This window comes from Sarcophilus harrisii, chromosome 2 (genome assembly GCF_902635505.1).
Source record: "Sarcophilus harrisii chromosome 2, mSarHar1.11, whole genome shotgun sequence".
Taxonomy (NCBI): Eukaryota; Metazoa; Chordata; class Mammalia; order Dasyuromorphia; family Dasyuridae; genus Sarcophilus; species Sarcophilus harrisii.
Window position 1 is genome coordinate 417,111,615 of NC_045427.1, and position 19,443 is coordinate 417,131,057.

Below are 19,443 nucleotides of genomic sequence, written 5' to 3' on the forward strand. Positions count from 1 at the left end.
TACCTGCTTTGTCCTCATCTAGATTTTTTGTTTATTCTCATTATACTTTTTCTGCATAACATTGTGGTTGATCAGTATGCATTCTAACTTTTTTCCCTTTTATTGACCTCTTGTTTTGCAATGCATTGTTTGATAATACAGTCTTTTCAGATTTTTTCCAATATCTCATATTCTTTGGTTTTATTTGCATTATAATATTCCATAAGTATATTTGTGGCAATGGAATTAGTTCAACTGATATAATTGTTTTCGTACTATTTATATTGTAATATACTGCTTTCCAAAGATTCTATAAGTTTGCTATTCAAATTTAATCTGCTGTAGTTTCATAAACATCTTTTATTTTCCTGTCCCCCCTCTAATTTTAAGTGTATTCCCTCATCACAGTTGTGAGAGAACCCATCTACTCTCTACTTTTATGTTATTTATACACTTGAAAATTATTGTAGTATATAGCCCAACTTCTTAAACCATAGTTTGCAATTCCATATCTTGGGTTTCATAACTGAAAGTGGGGGTGATAAAATTAGGATTCATTACGAATAAATATTTGAATTATGTACCTGTTTCATAGAACCATATGCCTGGGATTAAGTAAAAATTTCTCAGGTGAAAAGGATTCCCACGTGGAAAAAGTTTGAGAAGCCTTTTTATATAGTATAAGATGTTATTCTAAATCCATCTTTTGCCCGTTTGTTTACTTGTTTTGACGCTATTGGAAGGCTATTCATATAGCCTTCTACATTGTGCTTAGCTATTTTATTTTTAAACTTTGCTTTTTTACATCTATTATCAAATAGATTTCAGAATTGTTCTTTTTTGACATTTTAGACCTGATGTGGCAAAATATTTTTGTTCTTTTAAATTTTGCGTACTTTTTATATCATTAATAGTTGTATAAAATATCTCCATGGTAATAGAACTGCTATAGTTGAAGCAAAGAATGGTTCCTTTCACCTAGTCAAAAAATAAATGAATGAATCTGGCCATTGGGCATGAAGGGCTCTGGAAGGGAAAGTAAAGCAGGTGACATTTCTTAGCCCTCTCTCACTTAAATAAAGTAAGTCATGGCATCACCTTCCTGATTTCATGGTTTTCGAGAATGAAGGATAAAAAACAACATATATGTAGTACCTAATTTTACTGCCTGTACTAACCCAATCCTTACCCCTGTCCTCCCTCAAAAAACACCATAAAACTTACTTTATAACCATCCTGTTTTCTTTAAATCCTTATTTATATTCAGTTCTAGATTATTCTGTTTCTATTTTATCTGCTTGGTCAGTTTGTATATTGATAGCCTTTCTTTGGAAATTGGAAACTGGGAAAACATTTTTACATTCAAAGGTTCTGATAAATGCCTCGTTTCTAATATAGAGAATTAACTCAAATTTATAAGAATTCAAGCCATTCTCCAACTAATAAATGGTTAAAGGATATGAACAGACAATTTTCAGATGAAGAAATTGAAACTATTTCTAGTCATATGAAAAGATGCTCTAAATAACTATTGATCAAATAAATGCAAATTAAGACAACTCTGAGATACCACTACACACCTCTCAGATTGCCTAAGATGACAGGAAAAGATAATTATGAATGTTGAAGGGGATGTGGGAAAATTGGGACACTGATGATACGTTGTTGGTGCAACTGTGAACAGATCCAACTATTCTGGAGAGCAATCTGGAACTTTGCTCAAAAAGTTATCAAATTGCATACCAATAGAAGTGTTTCTATTGAGCCTATATATCTCAAAGAGATTTAAAAGGAGGGAAAGGGACTCACATGTACAAAAATGTTTGTGGCAACCCTTTTTGTAATGGCAAGAAACTGGAAACTGAGTGGATGCCCATCAATTGGGGAATGGCTGAATAAATAAATGGTTCTGTAAGAAATGACCAGCAGGATGATTTCAGAAAGGCCTGGAGAGATTTACATGAATTGATCATGAGTGAAATGAGCAGGACCAGGAAATCATTGTACACGGCAACAACAAGACTAAACGACGATCAATTCTGATGGACGTGGCTCTCTTCAACAATGTTGAGTGATGAAGAGAGAACCGTGGGAACTGAGGGTGGTTCACAACAGCATTCTCACTCTTCTTGTTGTTTACATTTTATTTTGCTTCTCTCCCCCCCCCCCTTTTTTTTTTTTACTGGCTTGATTTGATTTTTCTTGTGCAGCACGATAATTGTGTAAATATGTGTACATATATTGGATTTAACATATTTCTATCATATTTAATATGTATTTGGACTACTTGCCAAGTAGGAGAGGAAAATTGGAACAGAAGGTTTTGCAAGGACTAATGTTGAAGAATCGTCATATATATATTCTGAAAAATAAAAAGCTTTAATAATTTGAAAAAAAAAAGATCTTAATTGGGAAATATTTAACAAAATAAATTGTTGTTGTTCAGTAGTTCAGTTAGGTCCAACTCTTTGTGACTTGGTGAACATAGTGTTGCCAGTATTGTCCATCAAGCTTTCTTGGCAAAGATACTAGAATGGTTTGCCATTTTTCCCTCCAGTAACAAAATAGAATATAATAAAGCATAGATAATGTTAATAAGTGTTTTACTGTTTGTACCTAAAGAGATCATTGTCTCCATTTCTTTTTGCATTTGATACCATTGCCCTAGTTTGCAGGTTTTTGAACTTTTTTGTGTCATGGACTCTGGTCAGATTCTGGACTGCCATGCTGAGTCTCAGAATAGTGGTTTTAGAGGTATAAAATGCTAAGTCTATTGGAATAGTTTTGAGGAAAAAAAATTTTTTTTTAAAGTCATAGACCTCAGATTAACAACCCTAGATCCTAGCTAACTTTATTATTTTTCTTTAAAAAAATTTTTTTGCTGATGTCTCTTGTCTTTCATCATTGCCTACCAATTTTAAGCAAGAATATCTAATTCAGAAACTTTGTCTACCATAATAATATACAATGATCTGGTCTAATAGCCAACAACTTACTTATTTTTCAAATGAAGAAACTGAATCCCAACAGATGAAGTGACTTTCAAGGTCTCTTAGCTAGTAAAATGACTTTTGGTACTTGCAACCCAGATCTCTCAAGAACCTTAATCTTGTCATTTCTGAAAATGTTAGTGATCCATAGGAGAAGTAGCTAGGTTTTATCGATCCCTACTTTATTCTTTTGCCTCTCTAAGTTGTCATTGAATCCAATGTTTCCCTTTTAAAATATTAGGAAATGTGAATGTGACACCCTTTAATAATTATGTTGCTATAGAGTATGTGTTATTGACAATAGTAATAGGTTAGATGGCACAGTAGCATGTGTAGTTTGGAGTCAGAAGGACTTGAGTTCAAATCCTACCTCAGCTATTTACTAGCTTTGTGAGCCTGGACAAAACACTGGAAATTTCTCAAGGCTCAGTTTTCTTTATAAAATTAGGGATAACAATAGCACTTATCTTTCACAAGGTGGTTGTGAGAATTAGATGAAGTAATATATCCTCATTGAAAATCGACTATTATAGTAAAAGTAAATCAGTATGATTGACAGAAATGTTTACTTCAGTGTTTAAATTGAAGAATATTTAAGAAGTGAATAGTCTTTGTGCTCAGGATATGAATGTTCTTTCTCATAGTAAGAACTAAATTAAGATAAAGGGAATGAGTTTCTAGCATAGCCTTATTGTTAATTCTGACCTGGAGAACAGAGGCAGATCTTGTTATTTGATAGTCTTGAATAGAAAATTGAGAATTTATACTTTGTCTTTCTTCTTCTTTATTTGTAAAACTTACTATCTACTATACATACATATATATAGTGGAAGAACAACTTGCTTTAGAGTCAGATTATCTGGATTTCAATTCTGGTTCTATGACTATAAGCCAACTAGTTTTATTTTTTAGACTTTAATTTCTGTAATTCTGAAATTATGGGTGTGAATTGTTTAATTTTTACATTCTTTTCTACCTCCAAAGCATATATTTCTATGGCCTTTGTCAAATTCTAGACAAATTTCAATATGTGATCTGATGTGAGCTGCTTCTAAGCAAGCTCCATATGCATGCAAAAAAAGTCATATTTAAAAAATGGTTGGGAGCACCTAGGTGGTACAGTAGATAGAGCACCAGCCCTGAAGTCAGGAGCACCTGAGTTCAAATGTGACCTCAGACACTTAACACTTCCTACTTGTGTGATTCTGGGCAAGTCACTTAACCCCAATCGCCTCAGCAAAAAAAAAAAAAAAAAAAAAAAAGATTGGATTTTACATTTGAGCCACAGTTTTATTATATAGAAAATTATAATATTTCTACTCTATTGAACTCACTGTGTTGTTTAGAGGAAAGCACCTTATAAACTTTAATCTGTTATGTAAATCATTATCAAAAGTGCTGCCATTGTTGAAGAAATATTTTGCTTGTGTCAAAAAAGATCTAAATTTGAATTCCAAGTCAGCCAGTTACTAGCTATGTAGTTTTGGACAAATAACTTGACCTGGATTTCAATTTCTTCATTTCCTGCTGCAGCCTATGATAATAGTTCTTGTCATTTATTCCAGTAGTATTAAGTATTTTTGTGCTGTAGCTTCTGTGGAGCATAGAGTGTGGAGGATAAGATTGGTCTATTCTTTTGAAGCTTTTAATCTAGTGAGAGAGTTATGTTAGATGCACAAATATAATTTGAAGTTTGATGTGGTTGAAGTTGACAGTGATAAGTCATGAGAAGCATATACCTTCTAAATTTTTTTTTTCATTCAAGGATTAATTTAATTAAAAATTGTGTTCTTTAAGGAGGAAAGGAAACTGTACCATGTGTACCTTTTTTACAAAGGGAAGAAATTGGGTTGGAAAGAATGCTGGATTCGAAGTGAGAAGTCATACATTTAATTTTAAGTCTTGGATCTGCTACTTATTTGTTGATTTTGAGATCATGTTGTTATCCAAAGATAAGGCAATTGCTTCAATTTGTTCTGCCTCAATTTCTGTTTTGTAATTAAGGGAGTAGAATTATGTAGCTATATATAGTCCTTTTTAGATATGTAAATAGTATCATAAAAATACACTTTGGGATACCTTTTGTATTAATATCATTTCTGGGAGTTGAGGAAAAGCCTTTATATTTATTGAGTAGAACCATAGATTTTTATCTAGAATAGGCTTCAAAGGTCATCTACTGTAACTCCTTCATTTTGTAGAACAGACAACTGAAGCCCAGAAAGGTCAAGATTGTTGTTCATGTTGCACAGATGCACATTTATTTATTTATTTATTTTAATAGCCTTTTATTTACAGGTTATATGTATGGGTAACTTTACAGCATTAACAATTGCCAAACCTCTTGTTCCAATTTTTCACCTCTTACCCCCCACCCCCTTCCCCAGATGGCAGGATGACCAGTAGATGTTAAATACATTAAAATATAAATTAGATACACAATAAGTATACATGACCAAAACGTTATTTTGCTGTACAAAAAGAATCAGACTCTGAAATATTGTACAATTAGCTTGTGAAGGAAATCAAAAATGCAGGTGGGCATAAATATAGGGATTGGGAATTCAATGTAATGGTTTTTAGTCATCTCCCAGAGTTCTTTCTCTGGGGATAGCTGGTTCAGTTCATTACTGCTCCATTGGAAATGATTTGGTTGATCTCGTTGCTGAGGATGGCCAGGTCCATCAGAACTGGTCATCATATAGTATTGTTGTTGAAGTATATAATGATCTCCTGGTCCTGCTCATTTCACTCAGCATCAGTTCGTGTAAGTCTCTCCAGGCCTTTCTGAAATCATCCTGTTGGTCATTTCTTACAGAACAGTAATATTCCATAATATTCATATACCACAATTTATTCAGCCATTCTCCAACTGATGGGCATCCTTCAGTTTCCAGTTTCTGGCCACTACAAAAGGGGCTGCCACAAACATTCGTGCACATACAGGTCCCTTTCCCTTCTTTATAATCTCTTTGGGATATAAGCTCAGTAGTAACACTGCTGGATCAAAGGGTATGCACAGCTTGATAACTTTTTGAGCATAGTTCCAAACTACTCTCCAGAATGGTTGGATACGTTCACAACTCCACCAACAATGCATCAACGTCCCAGTTTTCCAGCATCCCCTCCAACAATCATACAGATGCGCATTTAAACTGTGACTTAATCCCAGGACCTCTTGACTTCAATTTTAGTCCCTCTATCACCTATTGTTTTATAGATTGTAACACATTTTCTTAGGCTTAGCTTTTTGTTTAAAGATTTAAAAACTTCAGTTTATGATCCTGGGCAAATCTTCCTTATATGTGAAATGGGATAACAATATCTTACAGGATTGCGGCATATATTTATTTTTAAACATTTTCATTTATGTTTAGTAAAGTTAAAAGGTAGAAATTGTATTTAATTGGAGGAGTGGTTGGTTTTAAGGACCTAAAAATTTTACCTGGCCCTGCTGAATAATTTTCAAGCAAGGCAAATTATCCTGGATTATAGAATTAGTTACATGTATTCTTTAGTAGTTAGTTTTATTGAATTGCTATTGCCAAAAAATTTCTTGCCTTCCAACTTCATGTGATGTACTTATGATATATGATGTTAGTTAAAGCTTTTCTAGCTTTTAGGTACTGCCATGTTTCGTGTTTTACCTTTAAAAATAAAGGTTTTTGTAAAGGAAAACATCAGTAATATGTTAATGCTTACAAAGCAATTTGAAAATTAAGGAGACTGACTATTTGCATTTTTTAGGGAATACAGGATACTAGACTTTTCTAAAGCTTGTGGCCCCTCAGCTATTCAGTATTGATTTTTTTTCTTTTCTTTACATTAGATGCACGCTCAGAGAAGAAACGTCTTAGGAGGCCAAGCAGATGGCTTCTGGAATATACAGAAAAATATGACCAGATATTTGCTCCCAAGAAAAAACAAAAGAAGGTACAGGAACAGTCTAAGGTGAGTAGGCATTCTTTACATCTTTTTTAAAACTGTTCTTTTTATGTGCTTTCATAATTCTTCTTTTCATCCTGTGTGCTTGGTGGTTCTGATTGTTTTTATTGTTGTTATTGTTAGGTAAGTTCCCCAAGAGAAAATGAAGCCCAGACTACACGGTGTCAATCTAGCACTGATCTCCAGAATAAACCAGTGGAAGAGAGCTCTTCAACCAAAGAAGATCCTCCAGTCCTTGAGAGAGAGGCACCATTTTTGGAAAGACCAATAGGTCAGTCTGAACTTGGAGGTGGAAATGCAGAGTTGCCAGAACTGACCTTGTCTGTGCCAATCACACCTGAAGTTTCTTCTTGGTCTTCACTGGAACCAGAGGAGTCATTATTGAAACCAAGTAAGGAATGTATAAACTTTGTGAAGTGGAAAGAATATTTTGGGTACAGTGGCAGGAACTTTGAATTTGATTTAGTCTCAACTCTACCAATAACTTAGGTAATGACTTTGAATCTGTCACTTGTTCTCTGTGAAACTCAATTTTGTCATATGTAAAATATAAGAATTTTTGAGTGATGGGCTTGAATTGTACCAATAGCTTTCATCAAGCCAACTTAATAAAATATAGGAATATCATTTTTTGAACAAGAGTAGAAGGGAGTAATGAACATAGAGTTGTTGGGTTGTTTTATTTTTTTTCCCCCAATTAATCTCATTGTTATAGATGATTTAGTGTATTTTAAAATATTTATTTCTCTAATGTGAATTGTGTTCAATTGAGAAACATATAGCAAAAAGAGGGATAATAGAGACTTAGCACTGTTGAAATATCTGACAGTTATATGTGCTCTCTTTATTTTTTTTAATAGCTTTTTATTTATGAGATATATGCTTGGGTAATTTTACAGCATGGAACAAAAGGTTTTGCAGTTGTCAAACTTTTCCCTTCCTTCCCCCTACTCTCTTCCTCAGATGGCAGGTTGACCAATATATGTTAAAGTATAAATTAAATACAATATATGTATACATGTCCAAACAGTTATTTTGCTGTACAAAAAGAATCGGACTTTGAAATAAAGTACAATTAGCCTGTGAAGAAAATCAAAAATGCAGGTAGACATAAATAGAGGGATTGAGAATTCTATGTAATGGTTCATAAGTCATCTCCCAGAGTTCTTTCACTGGGTGTAGCTGGTTCAATTCATTACTGCTGTATTGTAACTGATTTGGTTTATCTCATTTTTGAAGAGGGCCACATCCATCAGAATTGATCATCATATAGTATTGTTGTTGAAGTATATAATGATCTCCTGGTCCTGCTCATTTCACTCAGCATCAGATCATGAAAGTCTCTCCAGGCCTTTCTGAAATCATCCTGCTGGTCATTTCTTACAGAATAATAATATTCCATAATATTAATATACCATAATTTATTCAGCCATTCTCCAATTGATGAACATCCACTCAGTTTCCAGTTTCTGGCCACTACAAAGAAGGCTACCACAAACATTCTTACATATATGTGCTCTCTTTAGAATCATTTCAGGATTTGGGAGAAAATACATATTGCCACCACTACTCAAAAATTGTGAAACAGTAATTTAAACCCAAATGTACTATAGTTTTAGAAGACAATGTTGCTTTTTACAGTCTGTGTTAAAGATATATTTATTTATTTCCATTATGTTCATGTTATACATAGGTCGATCAGATAAAAGAAAATGAACTCAGAATAGATAAATCATCAAAGTGTATTCATGAATATGATGCTAGGTATAAGTTGGATTAAAATTAAACTACATGAAAAACTAATAGCTTACTTATACCTAGTTTTGTTGTTGTTTACATTAGCTAAAAAAGAAAAATTGTGTTTCAGGAAATTATGAAAGTAAGCGTCAGAGGAAGCCAACAAAAAAGCTCCTTGAATCCAATGATTTAGATCCTGGATTTATGCCCAAGAAAGGGGATTTGACACTCCTTAGAAAGGTATGTTTTTTGTGTGCTTTTTTATTGTTGTTTTTTAATCCTTGGCATTGGAAGGTATTCAAATGAATTTAAAAATTAGTCTCCAAGAAGAAATGAGAAAATGTACTTCTTTGCAGAAATATGAAATATAACATATACTGAGACTCACTAAATCTATCAGTTAATTTAGCTGAATTGATTTTTTTCTTTTAAATTTTTCATTGTAAAGATCATCTAAAAGTCAAAGGAATTAATAGTTAAAAGTTGCAAATCACTCTCTAAATGCCTCCAAAATCTTTTTGTATGTCAGTTTCTAAAGTTGCAATTTTAGATGCCATTTTAAATACTACTACTGCTACTATCAGTAAATGAATAAGCACATAATGTGTGAGTGAATCTCAGTTAATATGAAGAATTAATTTTCTGCTATGGCATGATACCAGAGATCACAGAATAAAAAACAGGCAGCTTAACTTCAAAGAAAGAATAAGTGAACAAATGAGTGAAATCAGTGCAGATGAATCACAAAGGATTTTCAAAAATGGATGCAGAGGATCTTTGTATTAAATATCTGTAATATAAATTTTGACATCCAAAATCTCCAGAACATTGAAAATCCATAAGGTTAAGCACCCTCCCCCAGGAGATAAAGAATGTGAACAGTTTTCAAGAATGAAGAGCTATCCAAAATTATACAATAAATATTCAGCATCAAAAAAAAAACCCATAGAGAAGAAACAATACCAAAGAATTGTTTCCATTGTCCATCAAGGTAGCAGACGTGCTTTGAAAAAAAGAAAAAGTAAGAGGACTTGTTTATAGAGGGGATACAGATAAAGAAGCTTGACTGATGCACTGATTTAAAAAAAAAAAAAACTTTGAATTGATTCAGATGTTCTGGAGAAAACCAATTTGGCATTAGGCATGTTAAGTTCATCTGCTGCTATCCAGAGATTCCATTTTATTTAAATTATTTAAAAAAAAAAAAAGATGTGTATGTGTGTGTGTGTTACAATATAAAAGCAAAATAAATTTAACAGGGAAAATCCAGAGTAAACCAAATAGTAGTTTATTAATTAATTGCTATTAATTAAAACTTACAAATCTCTTGATGATATATTGTAATCTTTTTTAGGGTGTATGCTTTGTAACGAGAAAGGGATATTTGTTGGGAAATGTGTTGTGACAAAGTAATTCTTTAGAATGTATATAGTGTCTCTTTATTCTTATCCCTTTTCATTTAATTATGATTCTCATGTTTCTTTTTTATCTCTCATATTAATCTCAATAATAGGAGCTGGCATGTAGTGCTTTAAGGGTTGCAAAGTACTTTACACATTTTCATTTGATCTTCACAATTATCTTGTATAGTGGTTGCTATTGTTGCCCAGTTTTAAAGATGAGCAAAATGAGTGACATGGCCAGCGTCACACAGCTTTTAAGGGATGAGGTAGCGTTAGAACTCAGATTTTTCTGCATCCAAGTCCAGCTGTCTATTTACTAGATTACTAGTTATAATTGTGAATTATATTTTTATTCTACTAATTGTTCAAACATTTCCCATTTTATAATACTTGTTTCCTGGTTTTTGCTATTAGGAATAAATACAGGATACTTTCTCTCCATTTATAACACTCCTAGAAATGTAACTAGAGTACAAGATCAATGGATCATAAGGGATTTTTAAAAAATTGTTTATTCTTATTGTATAACTTTTTTATTGTCAGAATAATATTACCATACTGCTTCATTCTTTAGTTTTCTCATCTAGTGTCAAACACTGGAAAAACTACTGAGAACAATAGAAAGTTGTTTCCAGTATTTTTTATGGAAAGCGTCTGGTAACTGAGTGACTCTTGATGAAACTTATTACCTATTAAATTGTGAGTGCACGCCCAAAAATATACTTGTGGAATATGCAGAATTTCTCTGTGAGACATGAAAGATTTGCATGTACTTGTTATTGTTATATTTTTTTGTGTGATCATGATCTTATTTGATCATTATGACTTTCTGTAGTGAAAAGGGGCAAGGATGAAATAATGTTGGAAGAGTACTTTCTCTGAGGTCAGACATCTACATGCACCTCTGATGATTTTGCTACTTGTATGATCTTGGCCAAGTACTTCATCACCTTGGGTTTGAGGTTTTTTATCTGTAAAATGAGAAAGTTAAAATAAAGGGCCTTTCAGTTCCAATACACTTGGGATGGAAAATGCAAGTCACATGCAGAGAAAGAAGTATGGAGACTAAATGCGAATTGAAGCATAATATTTTCACCATTTTGTTTGTTTTCTTAAGGTTTTTTCCCCCTAAATATGTTTAAAAGGATTGCACATATTTAACCTATATAAGATTGCTTGCTATCTTGGGGAGAGAGAATCGAGAGATAAGGGAGGAAAACAGACAGGAAAATTTATAATACAAGAAAATTATCTTTACATGTATTTGGAAAAATAAAATAAATGGCCTTTTAGGTACCTTCAAGATCCTAATTTTTGATTGTAAATAGTTTATTTTGCTATGGTAAGTAGTTACAGGAATTGAAAAACATTAAATTGAAAGCTTTTAATTTTTTGAGAGCTTACTGTTATTTTCATTTAAGAAAAAAAAAACCCAAAACTAGCCCCTTAAGTTAAAAAGTAAATCAACAAAACAGACAGACACAATTTCAGGTCTTTATGTGAAATGTTCTACATCTAGGAATTTTCTTTTCCCCTTCCTCCTTTTGCTTCCTTCTCCCCTTCTCTTCGTCCCTCCCCTCCAAAGAAGAGGGAATGAGGTGGGGTGATATGGAGTTCTCAGCTCTTACTCTGGGGCCATATACTTGATCATTTAGAGTTACATAGCCTCACATTTGTTTTTTTGTTTGTCATCAGGGGTTGACTCTTGCTTCCTTTAAATTTAAACTTGCAAATTATGTGCTGTCTCTTGTTCTGGGCTTGCTTTGCTAGACAGTTCCTATTGCTTGTGAATTTCTGGCTGTCTTTTTGGCAGATTCTGGAGTGAATATCGCTTGGTTTGTCACTGTATTTCTTAATCATTAATCATTCTCACCCAGGTTACTGTTTTGCTTCTTCCTCTCATTATCTTTTATTGTTCCCATTTTCTTAAATAGATTTTTAAAATAAGATCTAGCTATTAGTATTAGGAGTAAAAAGGGAGGGGAGGAAATAGGAAAAATGCAGAAAAATTAAATATAACTTATGTAAAGTAATAGATAAGTTGTTTGGAGCTTAAAGTGGTCAGGTTGATTGAATTGTTTTTAAGTAGCATAGATTGGGCTGAATAGAAAAGGGGACTTATAATTTCAGTTTTCAGAACTACCTTTGGTTCCTTTTAAAAATGACCTTTTACAATTTTTATACTCCAGAAAACTTAACTATTCTTTAGCTTTTTCTTGTCCTGACTTAATGAGTCTTTATGTTGTTGTTCAAAGCATGTCTTCATCCTGGAAATATCTTACCAACACTGTTTCCCAGCTCCTTTTTTTTGGTTGTCTTTGGTATTGAAGAATGACTAAAATTATAAGGAATAAGTTTTAGGTTCCATAAATATACTATTTTAGTCTAAAGGTAGAGGACTGAATATGAGATTTTATAGAGGAACAAGAAATAGAATAGAGGTTTAATTTTGAGGGCAGAATCTGAGCTAAAAGATGCTTGGTGTAAAGCATGAGGAAAAAATCCTTTTATATGTTTTCATATCTAATCCTGTAGTCTGGCTAGTATTGCTTCCTAACTCTCCTTGTTAATGGTTATACTGATAATCAATTGTGAGACAGATTAGATACTTATGAAATAACCAACTTTCTCAAAGTATTGGGGCCTTTTATGGAATTTTCCAAATCTGTCAAAACAGTACAGAAATGACTAGGTCATGGAAATAGGTCATCTGGCAAAGTATTAAAAAACAGGGAGGATCTGAAGCTGTCAGTGTAAAGGTATACAAGTCATTTCATAAATTTTAAGTCTCCATTTGTTTAACATATGAAAACAGGAAGTTACAATATTTATATTATCAAGATACTAGGATCTTTATGAGGCAGGTGTTTTGTAAACCTTTAATTGATATAAAAAATGTGAGTAATTGTTAACAATAATACTAATATGACCACTATCAGCAATTGGGTAGTCATTAGAGAATATTTTCTTGTAGCAAGCACCTACTGGAGAAGTGCTCTTCTAATTTAAACTCCAAAATTCTTAGTGTTCTTAGTTATTTTGACATAATTTATCATTTTCATTATGTGATGAAAAGAGAAAGTTGAACATTTATTTTCTAGTTTTCTAAACTTAGTATAAGCTTGTCTGGATTCAGTATTGGTTCAAATAGTTAGAAGCCATAATTAATTTACTTCTATCTGACTATTTTAAAATGTAAGTATTGTTTATAATTGGTACTGATATCATGTTTTCCTAGCAGTTATAATCAAGAAACAAAAAGAAAAACCTTTTATTGATGTTATTTGTTTTGATTTCACTATCACTTGTTAATCACTTTCTGGGATTGTCACAGGCCCAACTCAAAGAATTGGACCCCACCTTTCACAAAGAAAAACAGTTAAACAAAAGAAACCTATGTAATGATCCCATGTGACTATATGCAACATTCTTCTCTGCTATATTTGAAGCATTCTTTAATGCAGTTTTGAATACTTTGCCGGGCTTTTGGGTGCCTTTTGATTGTATGTATCGTTAAACCACTTGAGGGTTCAATGAATTAATTGTTTATGTATCTTACCAAACTTGTGGGAGAGAAATTTGAAACAAAGGAGTTTTCCTCCTCTCCTATACCTTTCTTTCTTAGCCTAGGTACATTAACTTTGTGTAGAATCTTTTTAATTGCTTGCAGTTATTTATTTTATCTTATATACGTAGTTGCCTGTATCCCTCATTTTTTTAAGTCTCCCACCCATAACTCTAAGTGTTATATAATCTATTTTTATCATTTGAATATATAGTGGAATATGGTATGAGGTAATTTCTTTTCTGACTTTCTAGTTTTTTCCTACTCCTTTCTAGTTTTCCCAGGAGTTATTATTAAATGGGGAATTCTTGCCCAAGTACTTTATATTTTCTAGGTCATTTAAGTTTGCTGTTTCTGTTTCTCCCTTGCCTACTCTGTTCAATTGATTTGCTTCTATTTTTTAAACCAATACCAGATGGTCTTGATGACTGCTGTTTTATAATATAGTTGAGATCTAGATGTATTTTTCTTCATCATTTCATAATTTTTCTTCATATTCTACATCTTTTATTTTTCTAAATAAATTTTATTAATTTATTAATTATATAAAAGCATCCATCTGATAGGTTCCTATCACATTAAAACTGTAAATCAACTGTGGTAGCATTGTCATTTTTATTATTTTTACATAGCCCATCCATTATCATTACCTCAGCTATTTAAATTGTGTTTAGGGGTGGTTTTCTTGGAGCACCTTTTAATAGAATCTATACATGTAATTGCTGTGCTTTAGTGTATTTTGTAGTTTTGGGGAATAACATTTTAATTTCTATTATTGCAACTTGGGATTTTTTAGATGTTGATTTTTGAGGATTTATTTTGTCCCCTATAACTTGGCTTATGTTTTCTCAATTAATATCTTTAAAGATTCACTATGATTTTTTAAAGCAAATTGCCATGTTATTAGCAAAAAAGAATGGTTCTATCTACTCTTCTCTTTATGCTTTTAATTTTTTTAACTTGTCTTTATTGTTCGTACTTCTAGAATGCTATCAAAAAATAAAGGGTGGAGAGGGAAGGAATTGGTATCCATGATGTACTGCAGTATTTATCATGAAAGCATCCAGTGCATCTGTATTGTATATAATGCTGCTTTTATTTTTAAATAGATAATTTTTATGATATTAATAAAGTCCCTCAATTCTCATTTTTTATAGCTTTTTAGCATATATGTATCTCTCCCCTCCCCCCAACCATGAATTTGGTTGTTTTGTTTTTAATATTATTACACTGATTGTTCTCCCGTGGTTGAACCATCTTAGCATCACATGTATAAATCCAGTTTGATCATAATGAATAATTTCTTGGATAAATAATTGTAGTTATTTTGACAATTTTTTTAAATTGAAACACTATTAAATAATTGTAATTAGTTTGACAAGATTAAAAAATCGAAACACTATTCATTAATCTATTATTATTCTGTTATTCTGGTTTAATAATTCAACATTTGTCTCATAAAAGTATATGAATGTTACTGTCTTCCCATGACTCTTATAACATTGACCTCCATTTTGTTGTTCAACTTTTCCAATATCCTATTTTCTAATTCATCGGTGATATGGAACATATTCATAGTATTATTATATATAGTTACAAAGGGTTTAAGAGAGTGTCCTGTTGTACAGATGTTGTACAATATTAAATGATTGACCCAAGGTCATACAATAATCAATAAAAGGAGCAAACTTTGAACCATGATCTCCTGACTCCAAATGTTGTATTAACACTAGACTACACTGTCTCTATTTTTGCATGGTCATCTAAATTTTATAGTATTTTAAATCTGTTGATAACTTTGGACTTTTTGAGTATTCCTCTTATATTTTAGATATCACTGATAGTTAAGAGAGAGAGAGAGAGAGTGTGTGTGTGTGTGTGTGTGTGTGTGTGTGTGTGTGTGTGTGTGTTGTTTGGCTGCTCATAAATTACTTGTTTTTTTTTCTTTTTGCAAAACCTTAATTTTGTCTTGTAAAATTATTATAAAATATATTGTAAAAAGTACAATTTTACATGGATGTTTGTGTGATTCTATAGCTCTTCTAATATTGACTTCTCTTTTGTCATTCATTTTTCCAATTTGCAGTTTTCTTATCAGTGATTTGGAACATAACCCTGTTTTACTGAGTCATGTAGTTGACCCTAGGTAGGGCTATTCCCATTGTTAAATCTATGATTGTAAGTTGTCTAACTTGGAATTTGTGATTACTTCTGCCTCCTATTTGGATATAAATCTCTCCTGCCAACCACCCTCCCATAATTGTAAAAGCAACCCCTTCCCCCATTTCTTTTTTATTTTGTGGAATGAGCTTTTATATCCTTAAGGAATATTCATTTGGAATTTGTTGAGATATTACATAAAATATTGGTCTAATTGCTAAAATCCTTCATAGTTTTCTAGCTACTCTTGTTAAATAGGAAGATATTCCCTCAATAATTTATGTTCTTGGGCATTATTTTTAATTTTTTGTTTCTTGTGTAACCTATCATTGATTCACTTTTCTCTTTAAAAAAAAATTAGTACTCAATGACTTAAGGTGATAACTTCATAATATAGTTTAGGATCTAATATTTTTTAAATTTAATTCTTAACTAGTGAAAGAATTTATTCAGTAGAAACACTTTTCACCAAAAGTATATGATTTGATACCCATACTAACAAGAGAACAAGATTCTAAAGCTGAATTAGATAGAGGAATATTGATGAAAAATCATTGCAATGCAATGGCAATTTGCTCAGAATATAATCCACTTTGACTGAGTTTGGATTCATTATGAAGTTGCAAAAGTGCCTCAACCTTAGCAAATAGCTTAATTAATTCTCAAAACGGTGAAACAACAGTTACATAAGCAAACTCAAGTAGTGTGTCTAGATTATGCTATGCAATTGGATGGACTTCCCATTAGTCCCATAGTTTGTGTGTATATAATGGTAGTGTTGATGATGGTCGTTTGTCCTTCATTCTTGAAGAGGACCTTGATATCAGGGAACGTGATGCCATGACATGCAAGTGAACTGGACTCAAGTGAGAGCCGGCTATGCATAGCCTCAGGCCTCACTTTCTCCTCTGAGGTCTTTTGGGTCCAATATCCAGCAGAATGTAAATTTTGTTCCTGAAAACTTGCAAAATATCTTGCCGTTGGGGTTCTATAGATTCGATTTCTTTCTTAAGGATCATGCCTTAAACCTAAATTCACCCTGAGTTTCATCGATGTACCAACAGTCGGTCCAGGTCAAACCTCACTTGATCATTTTTGGGGGCCTTAATTGGCTCACAGTCAATGTAAATATCAGTTTTCTCTGTTTTGACCAGAAACCCCTCCCAGATGTGTTTGTGTATTTGTATTTATATTTGACTAGATAAAAGAAGCCATTCTCTATCTCATTTCTTTCCTATCCTTAATTATTGACTGGGTATTGTATTAGTTACACTGAGATTTGTTAAAAACCTTAGTTTAAAAAGGACACTGCATCCAGTGCCCAATAGAAATTGGGCAGTTGGGCAACACAGCTTCTTTTCTTTTCTTTTCTTTCCTTTTTTTCTTTTTTCCTCTTCCCTTCTCTTTGTCCACATAGAATACACCCTTACCTACATATGCCTTTGCCTAAAAGAATGTAAAATTTTTTATTATAGTGGACTAGAATTTGGAATGTTGGGTACAGAATTGAATAGGAAGGATGAGAAAATTGTCCTGCATTTGGGAAATTATGCAGTGCTTTTAAGTGACTGTCTAGCAAAGCCCACCTTTCAAATATTGCTGCTTTTCTAATCTTTAATTCATAATCTTATTTCACCACTGCCTCAGAAGACTAAAAATTGTGAGTTTACCTGAAGGGTAGTTGATGTAATATATGTAATGTATGTAAGTTGGATCATACGATCAATGAGATGAAATTGTGAAAAACATTCTTGACCTGGATCATCAGAAAAGTAAATTGGCATACTATCCAGCAAGAGTTAGAGATAGTAGGTGGACAACCTAATTGCTTTATTTATAACTATATAAAATATTAGAATGTCTATATGAGGAATGTCAACTATTATTGGCAGTCTGCTGGTCTAAGATCATTTAGGAATCTGTGCTAGCAGAAATAGTCCATATTCATCTAGATTTCTTTATTATAAAAAATGTTTTCTCATGAGTTGTTAGTTTGGGGGATTTTATGGGGGGGATAGGTTAATATCTGAAATTGGAAACCCAAGGACCTTTTGTTTCATTGTAGTCTATTACTACTACTGCTTATCTGTTACTGTCTGTGCTGGCTTTTTTATACTTCAAGTAACAAGCTAGTAGTATATGATTGTGGAGGGAAAAGCCTGTTGAATGTCAAAGTCTTTGGTATTTGTGACACAGGCAATCATTTGAAATTAGTCTTTTAGCAAACATAACAACTATTATATCTCACTTTAGAATATATAAGAAACATTAAATACTTGTTTTATTTTATTTGGAATTATGATAGGTTATTTCTCCCAATGAATTATAAGCCCAAAAGAATGTTCTACTTTAAATATATAGAAGTACTGGCCTGTACTATGCACAGACATTTATGTGAGTGCTAAGAGACATAATTTTACATGCCTCTTATTAATTGCTATTTCTTTCTTGATAGATTTGTAAGACAAGGTCCTGCTTTGAGTTTTTAATTACATAATTAGATTTACCGAATTTGGATTTTTAACTTGTTTCCACTCAGTTATTTCTCTTCTCTATTTAGAGCACAAAATTTATTGTTAAGCTTTTACAGATTAAATGAGTTCCTTCATTTTACTGATGAGAAAACTGAGACCTAAAAAAACTAATTGCCTTGCCCATGATAACTTAAGTGATTATTATCTCAGAAGTCAATTCTTTTAAACCCAGTAATGCTGCCATTGTCTCTACTTGCTCATTAACTGCTAGTTCAACCTTTCATTACGAAAGTAAATTCCTTTGCTTATAACAAATTCTCGCATATTACAAAACTCAGAATGATATTTATCTTACTCCTAAACAGTGTTATAATACTGGTCCCTTGGAGAATGATATTTCTGGATCATGTACAACGCTCACATCTATGGATTTTGGTGAAGGTAAGTGCTTGCAAATACAGAAGGGTAGAAGTAGCTGCAATATTGATGTTTCCTGTGATACCTTTTTTTCTTTATGATAGTTTTCCTTTGGGGGATATGTTGTATCTAGAATTACTCCAGTTTATATAGAAAGAAACAACTAACCAGAAATTAACTTTCTGTATTTATACCTTTTTACATATTTTTTCCCATGATTTTTCTTTTTAGTGAAAAGGGATTTTAAATTTCAGTTAAAATGCTCAAAATATATTTGGCATAATTGGAGATACATATAGTAGTGTTGCATGTGAAAGCTAGTCCATATACCAGCTCCTTCTATTCAGTCTCATCTATAAATAGCTATAAAGCCTTTCCTGAAGAGAGATCAAGTGAACATAGACTCAGCTTTCCTGCCCCGTCATCTCTGATCATACCTTTCTTTCTCATCATCTCCCTTTACTCCCTTCTTTAGTCATATAGTTATCTATCTACTCTGTTCAAAAGAAGAGACTAGTTCATTTTACTTATGCTTTGGTTGCTGGCAAAAGTTCCAGAAACCAAGTTGCATAAAGAAGAATGTTGGTGATTCCAATTTTTTTTGATTGATTAAGAATACTGAGAAAGGAGTCTTGGAATCAGGAAGGACGGAGGTGAACTTCTGCCACATAGATTAGAAAGCATTATTTAAAAATACATACTACATGCTAGGCATATCTGATCCAAGTTTGTAAAACCACAGCAAGTCACTTAACTTTTCAGGGTTCTGCCCA

At 32.4% G+C, this 19,443-nt stretch overlaps 1 protein-coding gene across 11 annotated transcripts in view; it reads left to right on the forward strand.

The window, feature by feature from the left end:
• The window catches only part of NSD1 (nuclear receptor binding SET domain protein 1), a 165,624-nt gene that overhangs the window by 98,166 nt on the left and 48,015 nt on the right, over positions 1 to 19,443 (forward strand). For all 11 annotated transcript variants that reach the window (XM_031953741.1, XM_023506588.2, XM_031953749.1 and 8 more), the window contains 4 exons: positions 6,799 to 6,920; positions 7,038 to 7,305; positions 8,782 to 8,891; positions 18,619 to 18,694. In XM_031953741.1, coding sequence (XP_031809601.1) covers positions 6,799 to 6,920; positions 7,038 to 7,305; positions 8,782 to 8,891; positions 18,619 to 18,694 — 576 coding nt within the window. The remainder of the gene's footprint in view (positions 1 to 6,798; positions 6,921 to 7,037; positions 7,306 to 8,781; positions 8,892 to 18,618; positions 18,695 to 19,443) is intronic.